At 67.4% G+C, this 8,611-nt stretch overlaps 2 protein-coding genes across 2 annotated transcripts in view; both read left to right on the top strand.

Annotated features, from left to right (window-relative positions):
* H696_05280 (hypothetical protein) overlaps positions 1-731 on the top strand; it is a gene marked incomplete at both ends in the record, with an annotated part of 1,150 nt that extends 419 nt beyond the window's left edge. The window contains 2 exons of the mRNA XM_009499143.1: positions 183-248; positions 711-731. Of these exons, the coding sequence (XP_009497418.1) occupies positions 183-248; positions 711-731 (87 nt within the window). The remainder of the gene's footprint in view (positions 1-182; positions 249-710) is intronic.
* A 42-nt stretch (positions 732-773) lies between these two features.
* On the top strand, positions 774-3,739 carry H696_05279 (hypothetical protein; the record flags this gene model as incomplete). The annotated part of the gene is made up of 2 exons (XM_009499142.1): positions 774-1,054; positions 1,222-3,739. The coding sequence occupies 2 exons, from the start codon at positions 774-776 to the stop codon at positions 3,737-3,739; spliced, it is 2,799 nt and encodes a 932-aa protein (XP_009497417.1).
* Between the last annotated feature and the right edge of the window lie 4,872 nt (positions 3,740-8,611).

The following is an 8,611-nucleotide window of genomic DNA, read 5'->3' as shown; positions in this document are numbered from 1 at the left end:
CGCTTCGGCCTCCGGCGCCGGAACAGCACCAACAGCTGCAACCCCCCGGGCCCCCCCCCCCCCCCCAGCGCACCTGCAGCTGTCGCCCTCTCTCTCCTCCTGCTCCTGCTCCTGCGGCCCCCTCCTTGCTCTTTCTCCGGCTGCGCTCTTCCCCCCTGCCCTCCTCCCGGACCTGTGCCAAGCACGACCGCCCGCCCGCGAGCCCGATCGCTGTTGCCGACCTCCGTGCGGGCCTGAGCACCTCCTGTGTGCATCTCGCCCCGGCTTTCCCCTTCTGTGGGTCTCGTCTCTCTTTGATTTTGATGGGTGCGGCATTGGCCACGAGCGACCCCCCTATCGTCCTCGCCCCCCCCCCACCCCCACCACCACCGCCACCACCACCACCATATTCACACCGGCCCCATGGACTCTGACCCTCTGCGCTGCTGCTGTACCTTCCGCCAAGGCAGTCCTCCCGTTAGCGGCCTGTTCCCTTGAGTCAGCACCTCTGCGGACCACACACGCCAGCCACCTTTCTTGCTGTATGTTGCCGCCCCCTCTCCCTTTGCCTCTCCCCTCCTCCCCCCGCGCGCACACACGCACACACACGCACCGACGCACGCACAAAGGCCTGTCTTAGCTCGGCCTCCTGCGTGTATGTGCGTGTGAACACGCACCTTTTTGGGCTTGGAGGCCACAGCCAGCTGACCTGGTCCTTGCCCGCTCCTCAGCTCGAGGCTGGAAGCCGCTAAAGGCGTTCTCCTCTCCCCTTTGACGAGCTCCTCCTCCCCCCGATGTGGACCCTGGCCACCCATGCTCGCGCCTTGCACACGTCCCCCCCACCGGCGCCGGCCGCGGTGCATGTCCTGCTGACTGGTCCCTCTGTGACCGGCGCTCGGCACTTTAGTGGACGATCTTTTATGACGCCGGCGTCGCTGCCCCCCGGCAGGGCTCTTCCCAATGCGAGCAATCCGCCATCCGACTCGCGTGGCAGCGGTGGTGCCAACAAAGATGCCAGCAGGTCCTCGAGCTCACATTGGCTTGCTGGCTCCTTTGGCCGCCGAGGCAACTTCCCGTTCGTGTCACTCCCACCTGCTTTTCCCTTGCCCTCTTTGCCTCTTCTTCCTTCTTCCCGCCCTCACGGACCGGTCTCCGGCTGGGCCGATGCCCCGCGCGATCTGACCCCATCCCCCCTCCCCCTCATGCCATGACCACGCCTACAATGATGACGAATGTGCGCAGAACTCCGTCCAGCTCTGGGTCGGCCTCCCTCCCCAACCGGCTTGTCCGTCCGCCCGACGCGCCGGACTTCCTGACCATGTTCACCACCTTGGCACCGAGCAAGTTACCCGAGTCGCGTGACTCGCTCCTTCGTCGAGCTGAAGGCACCCCCTCTCGATATGAGCGCCCCGATTCACTGCCAACCACCTGGGACCCGACGCACCGGCTGCCGCGGGAACAGATGCTCATCACCTCCGCCACCACGGCCAGCCGCCTGGCCGCCGGGCGATGCCTCCTGTGCGGCACGCACAGCAGCCGCACCCCCTGTCCATATGGAACCCCGCCCTCGACGGCCCCCCTCCTGGCACAGGAGATGGCCCGACGCCAGAAGGCCGCCCTGTGTGCCTTTTGCGGCGACCATCCCGAAAGCCTGCCCTGCCCTCGGCGATATCCCGCCGCCCTGGAGGAAGACCCCCTCGGGCTGCTGGTCCACTCAAATCCCCTGGCCGACTCGCCGCTTCGTTCGAACCTGCGGCCAGTGCTCTTTGTGACGCCGGAGGTGGCACGCGAGCGGGCCGCCGAAGGGCTCTGCCCCCGGTGTGGCATGCACCCGAAGGAGGAGCTCTGCCGGCCGCACTTCTATCGCCACATGTATACCAATGAGGCTGGAGTGCTGAAGGTCCGGCCATTCCACCAGCGCCTGCGCCTGCAGCAGCGCCTGTGTCCCTACTGCGGCGGGCATCCCGTGAATGAGGTGTGCCCATCGCTCCTGCGCCGGGGGCAGATCTTCATCTACGGCACGGTGTCCCTGACCCGGCAGCAGATGGAGGCCCGTGTTCGGGCTCGGGTGTGTCTGATGTGCGCCGGGCATCCCATCACCGAGCCCTGTCCCCATCACCGTCGGTCGATGGCCAGTGTCGAGGGGAACTTCGTGCCATCCAGCCTGTTCCCCGGGCGTATGAGTCTCTCGACGGCCGAGCGCCACCGGCGCATTTTCTCCCTCTTGTGCACCTACTGTGGCTCCCACCCGGCGGATCAGCTCTGTCCGAAGCTCCTGCGTGAGGGTACCCTCGCCGTGAACCAACACCGGGAGCAGTTGCCCGGGGAAATTTCCCGCCGACAGCGCTACGGCCTGTGCATCAATTGCGGCCTCCATTCATCCTCCATCCCCTGTCCAATGCGCCAGCGGTACCCGATCAAGCCGCAGCTCAATCACCGGGAGACCCCGCTGTCGAGCAATGTGGCGCGAACCATCTCCGAAGCGCGAGCCTCCGCCCGGCGCTCAACTCGCCCGGATAATCTGGTCAATTGGGATGTGGTGGAGTACTTCCCCCGGCTGTTCGGGGCGCATCTGTGTGGCAAGTGCCATGGTGCGCCGTTGCTGCCCTGCTCGGCATGCGGACGCCGGCCCATTCCCACCGGCTCGGATACCGTGCAGCCGAATCTCCTCTTCGAGTATGCCCGGCGCTGGGTGGAGAACCTCTGCATGGATTGTGGCACGCACCCGCCGGATCGGCCGTGCCCTCTGGTTCAGGGGACCACCTTGCGTGAGGAGTTCGCCCTGCCGGTGGTCCATGGCAGTTCGGTTCCGCGGTTGCCCTACCTCCCGCCGGATGAGCTGCATCTTCCCCATCCCCGGCGGAACCCGGCTCTCAACATGGACCCGCGCTTGCGCCTGCGTCTGCTGACGGAATCCCACGACGCGCGCTTGCGCTTCCAGCTCCCTCCATCGCCATACACCCGGTCATCCGTGTGTACCTTCTGCTTCCAGCATCCCTCGAGCACCACCTGTCCAACCTTGCTCGCGGACTTCAACATCTACTTCATGAACGGCCAATTGTCCATCCCCTCGCGGACGTATCATGAGCGCCTGTCGGCCGGCCTGTGCGTTCGGTGTGGCCTGCATGCCAGTGATCTGCCATGCGCGGTGCGCCTGCACCCGGACGACATGTTCATCAGCAACCGCGCGGCGGTCCTCCCCCGGCGTGCTCCGTCCAGTTGGGTACACGATGCTCTCAACTGGGACAGCTTGAACCCGAATCCCCCCGCGTCCGATGCTGAGAGCCGAGACACCCCCCCGGCCGCGGGCACTCCTGTGCCTGGCAGCGATCAGGATGGTGTGGCCGAGCCGCGCGACACCTGCGATGGGGCCACCTCGCCGGGCGACCATCACTCGCATGCAGATGAGCCCACCTCTGGCCTGGCAGCTCGAGCCCACGTTGCGAGCGAACTGTCCGGGGAGTTTTCCCTGTCGCCGGACTCGCCGCCGATGAGTGCCCCCCTGCTGCAGCTCCTCACTCGCGGAGGCAAAATGTCCTCGCTCCTTGATGGGGGGTCGTATGATCCGAGTAACCCCGGCGCGGGGGCCGGCCGAATGTTCGGCTCCGGTGACCTGGGCACCATGCTGGACCCCACTTGGCTGGACTCCGCCCCGCATGCCGTGGCTTCGAAGCAGCAGCCCTCCTCCTCGGCGGCCGAGTCTACGACCGACACGAGCGTCTTCTTCGAGGAAAACGACGACCCTCCCATCCAGAAGTAGCCATCGGCGAGTCTCACCCGGAGCAGGGGGGGGGCGGCGGGAGGAGTCCCGGGAGACGGGCCAGGGGCTCGCTTCTCTCATTCACCACCCCCAGGGGCGCGTCTATCTTCCTCTCCGAGCGCGTGCTGGTGGGTCGTGATGTATATCCCTCTCCCATCTCCCCCCCCCCCTCCCCTCCCTCCCTCTGCTGCTGCTGCTGCCCACTTCCCCTCCGCACGGATGACAATCAGCATGTCCTTCCTACCAAGGATGGCCCCCTTTCCTCCCACCTGCTCCGCGCACACGCACACAGACACACACACACACACACACACACATTTGTCCTTGCCCCCTTCCCCCTTTACTGTGTCCCATATTTGTCTCTTTCCTCCCTCCTCCCTGTGCCTCGCCGCCACGCTGTCGACATTTGCCGAGAGAAGAACGGTGCGAAGGATGGAGGCACGCGCAGGGGGCGCGGCCGCTCGGCGTGCGCTCGTGCCCATATAGATCGTCGCCATTCCCCCGTTCCCTCTTCGGGGGGATGCTCTCTGACGCGCTGGCGCGGCCCCTTGCCTGCCCCATCGTTCGGCCCCCGGTTGTCCGTTCGCTGGCAAAAGTACACCGAGGCACATAGGAGCGGGCTCACCCCCCTCCTCTCTCTCTCTCTCTCTCTCCCGCTTTCATCCCTCCCCCCTTTCCGCGAGGGGGAGGGGGGGCTGAAAGCGCACCCAATACAGACCCCTAGACTGAGGCCACGACCATTGGCACCTCTCCCGCGATGTCATGTGTGCAATTGATTTGGCATCCGTGATGTCGGTGTCGTGATCGGCGATCGTGGAAATGCGAGCCAAAAGGGGGCGTTGGCCTGCCCTCCGGAAATGCTGGGCAGGGAGGCCATCCGTGAAATGATAAAAGCCACAGCTGAAAGGGGGGGGGGAGGCCGGAAGGCGGGGCATCCGGGCTGGGGTCCACTCGGGAGGGAATGGTCGAGACGGACGGCGTCCGGCGGGGGCTTTCGCGTTTTCCGGGTCGTGGGCAGCGGGGAGCGAGGGGGGGGGCCGGGGGGAGGGACGGGAGCGAACAACCCGAGCGGGGGAGCATGCAAGCTGTCAAGACCGAGGAACGTCCAGACGCACCGGGGGCGATGATGAGGGAACACCGCGGGCCGGGACGAAAGGCGGAAAAGGGCGCCGGAGGCGCCGGTCGCTCAGGCCGTTTGCCCGAGCGCGGTCCCAGTGAAACACCGGCGCCCCGGGGGGCGCAATTTGCTTGGATTAGGAGGGGCATTCCTCCGGCATTCCGATGGTGTGCGGCTTCCGGGCAAGTATGAGCACGCGAGTAGGCGCCAGGGGAACTCCCCCGCCGAGGCGGAGAACGCCCGGAGGGAGCAGGCCACATCCGGTCGACGACCTCATAGACACACACAATACACCATCCCACCGGGGGGGGGGGGAACGGGCTGAAGGCCCCTAGCCTTGGCACAAGGCCGGCAAAGGCGTGGCCGCCGGCCCTAAGTTTACCCCCCCTGGCCTTTCGGCTGTGCCCTGGTTGCCGGGCGAGCCTGGGTCAGGGGCGGACGCCGCGCCAGGGCTACGACGCGTGGCGTGCCGGTCGCCGCGCCTGAACGCAGAGGGCCAACGCCAGGGCAGCCGGGGGGGGGGGGGGGGGGTCTCAGCGCGCCTGCCCCGTTCCCCCTTGCCGCTTTTCGGAACTCATACACCCCCGGGGGAGCCTACATGACTTGGGGACGTTTGCCCCCCCGCGCTCTTGTTTGTGGCCCCTGCCTCGGGTTGAAAAACGGGCTCACAAGGCCGAGAGGATAACGTGGTGAAGGTGCGTCACCTACTTGGGCGCGTAATAAAAAAGACATCTTTTTCGCTCTCTCAGCCGAGTTTACGGGGACCGGTCCGGGGCTGCCGGCCGCGCCAGTGGCCACCAGCGCGGCATGTTGGTGTGGCAGTCCAGAGGGGGGAACGGGGTACCCCACTCCGGTCCCCGCCCCCCCCCCCCTTCCGCCCCCCGCCCTGGCCCCCGTGTCCGGCGCGCCGCCCCTCGGCACTCGTTCCCGGGCGGAATTTTCCCGCCCGACCAATGGCCATCCGCGCTATGGGGCGCCCCTCGTATGACCCATATTTTTTAGGGGCGCCGCCGGCGCCCGCGGCTGCCTCCTCGCGGGGCCGATCGCCCGGGGGCTCTCCCCTCGACGGCGAGAGGGGCACGGGGGAGGGGGGGAGCGAGCGAGCGCGCGCGGGGACCGGGCGCAAGGGGGGGTTGAACTTGCGCAGTGACTGGCGAGGTCCCGCCTTCTGGACGCCGGTTGTGACCGGCCTGCTGGCGGGCGCGGCTTTCCGTTGCCTGCCCGGGCATTTGCTCGGCCTCTCCGAGGCGGTGGCAAGGTGCGCTCGCCGATGCCCCCGAGTCTCGGCGCCTCGCACACTCCAGGGAAGGCCCTCGTCTAGAGACTACTCCCACGGGCACAGGCGACAGGGGTGCTTGTTGTTGCGAGTGGGCGCGCGCGCGCGCGCGCGAGGGCACACTCGCACGCATGCGTTCGAACGCCCCCGGCCGAAAGCCGCCCCTCCCCCCATTCATCTGGGTCCCCCCGCCCGACCGTCGCACAAAGCACCCACCACGCCCCAAATGTCCAGCCGGGAGCGCTTCATTCTCGGGGATCCCATTCACCGGCCACCACGGCAGGCCGGGCTGCGTCCGCGCCGCACGCCCTAAGGGCGGGGGTGTTCCCCACCTCTCGCTGCTAGTCGTTTCCAAGGGGGGGGGGTGTGCTCCGTATCTGTGTGTGTGTGTGTGTGTGTTTGTCTGTGTGTGCCCGGGTGCGTGTGTGTGTGTATGTGTGGGCCCTCACGGAGGGGTGTTTCTCTGGAAACGGCCTTCCCCGCCAGGGGGAGGGGTCGGCATGTGGCCTCACATTGGCGCGCCAGCGGGGTCCGGCGTCCACCCGCCCACTTCCGCTGGAGGGCCGGTTGTATTTCTCCCGCCGGAGGTGCGAGCGTGCATGTGTGTGTGTGTGTGTGTGTGTGCGTAAGAGCGTGTGCGTCCCGAACAGCCAGGGGTTCGGGTGCTTTTGTTTCCCCCGCCAGCCCCCCCCCCGCCCCTGGCGCGGCTCTCCCGGGACTCGTTTCGCCGGCCGGTGGTCGTCATCTCGCTGTGATGTGGCGGCGGACGCTGCGGCTTGTATTTCCGGCCCTCGGCCCCCCTCCCCCTGGATGGCCTAACCCGATCGGCGGGCCGCGTTTCCGGACAAGCCGGGGGGGGGGGGCGGCCACCGTCAAGTGGACTTGTTTGTTTCCTTGGCACGCGCAGCCACACAGGAGCTAATGCAAGTACCCCGCCGAGCCTGGCCAACGGCCCGAGGTCTCCCCCGATGTCGTCCCCCCCTGGGGGGCAGAGAGAGAGAGAGAGACAGACAGAGAGGAGGCCCTCTCTGCCAGGGTCGTTTTTGGGCATCGTCGGCCAGCAGGGGTCGAGAATAGTGCAGGCTGGCCGAATTCCAGCGCCGTGTTTCTGGCACCGGCTCTCCTTGCTCTTGTCTCCCCTCTCACCGGGTTGTGTGAGGAGCCCCGGCCACGGCGCCCGGGAGCCGGAGAGGGGGAACAATGGTCGGTCGAGCCTTCGCGCCACAGGGCCTGGACAGCGGCCGCTGGCGTTGGCCCCTCGTTGCCCAGGCGTCTCCTTCCAGGCCCCCTCCCCCCTGTGTGGGCCCTGTGGCGATGATTTGAGGTCGCCGTGCGCCGGCCCCTTCCGCCCAGGCGCTCGAGGCCGGGCCGGCCCTTCAGGGCGCTCCCGGTGGCCCCCGGTAGCCGCCTCTCGCCCGGCCGGTCCTCGGTGTGCCAAGAGCCGGGCCCGAGGGGGAGCCGGGCGTCTTCTTCTCGGGCATGTCGAGGCGCGTGCTGCCTGCCCCCCCCCGGGGACCGGTGGGCCAAAGCACCCGCGCAAGCCCGCGGTCAAGTGTCTCCGGGACGCGGAGGGCGGGGCTCCGGTGGGGGCTACGGCGGCGGGGCGGGGCATTCCTGGTCGGAGTTATTTTTTTTTGAAAAGCTAATTTTCAAATTAGCGCCCCCGAGCCGGGGGCGGGGAGGAACGTGCCTGGCCAGTAATAGCAGGGGAAGGGGGTAGAGGCTAGCTCGTCGCCAGAGCACCCCCGGTCGGGGGCGGTGGCGAGGCCGCAGCCTTCTGACCTCTCCGTGTCTTTCTGCTTCCCCCTCTCTCTCTCTCTCTCTCTCTCTTTCGCCTGCCCTCTCGTCTCGGCGGTTTCCCGGTTCCCCTTCCCACCCAGGGGCGAGGCCTCTGTGTCATGTCTTGCTGGTGATTCCCCGGTGCGGGCACCGGCCGGGACAGGGTGCATATATAAACGCCGGAGTGGGAGGGAGCTTCGTGTCCGCCCGACGGCCACCGGGGGGTTTCTCGGGCTGGTGTGGGGGGAGCCGGGTCCGGGACGGGGACAGGGACGGGAGTGGAAGGCGCCGGGGGCGCCGCACGTCGGCCGGGGAGGCCAGCAGAAGGAGCAACGCGCCGCCCTTCACAACCTGGGGCCCTCCCCGCCCAGGCGCCTTCCCGCACCATCGGACAGGGCGTGTGCGGGAAGGAAGGAGGGTCTGCGGCCGTATAGGTATAGCGTTTGTGTGTGCGTGTGTGGTGGGTAGGGGGGGGGGGGGGGGGGGGCGCGGGGGAGACATTTTTATGGGGGCGTCTCGCGCGGGTACCCAACCAGTCGGGGGCAACCGATTTGTGTGTTTTTGGTGTTTGGACCTTCTTGTCTCTAACTCCTTTCTCCGCAGGTTCGCCTCTCTCTCCTCTTCCTCCCTCTCTCCTCTTCCTCCCTCTCTCCTCTTCCTCCCTCTCTCCTCTTCCTCCCTCTCTCCTCTTCCTCCCTCT

The sequence above is a fragment of the Fonticula alba genome (assembly GCF_000388065.1).
Source record: "Fonticula alba strain ATCC 38817 unplaced genomic scaffold supercont2.9, whole genome shotgun sequence".
Classification (NCBI taxonomy): domain Eukaryota; order Rotosphaerida; family Fonticulaceae; genus Fonticula; species Fonticula alba.
Note: the sequence above shows the minus strand (reverse complement) of the source record. Positions and strands in the feature narration are given on the sequence as shown.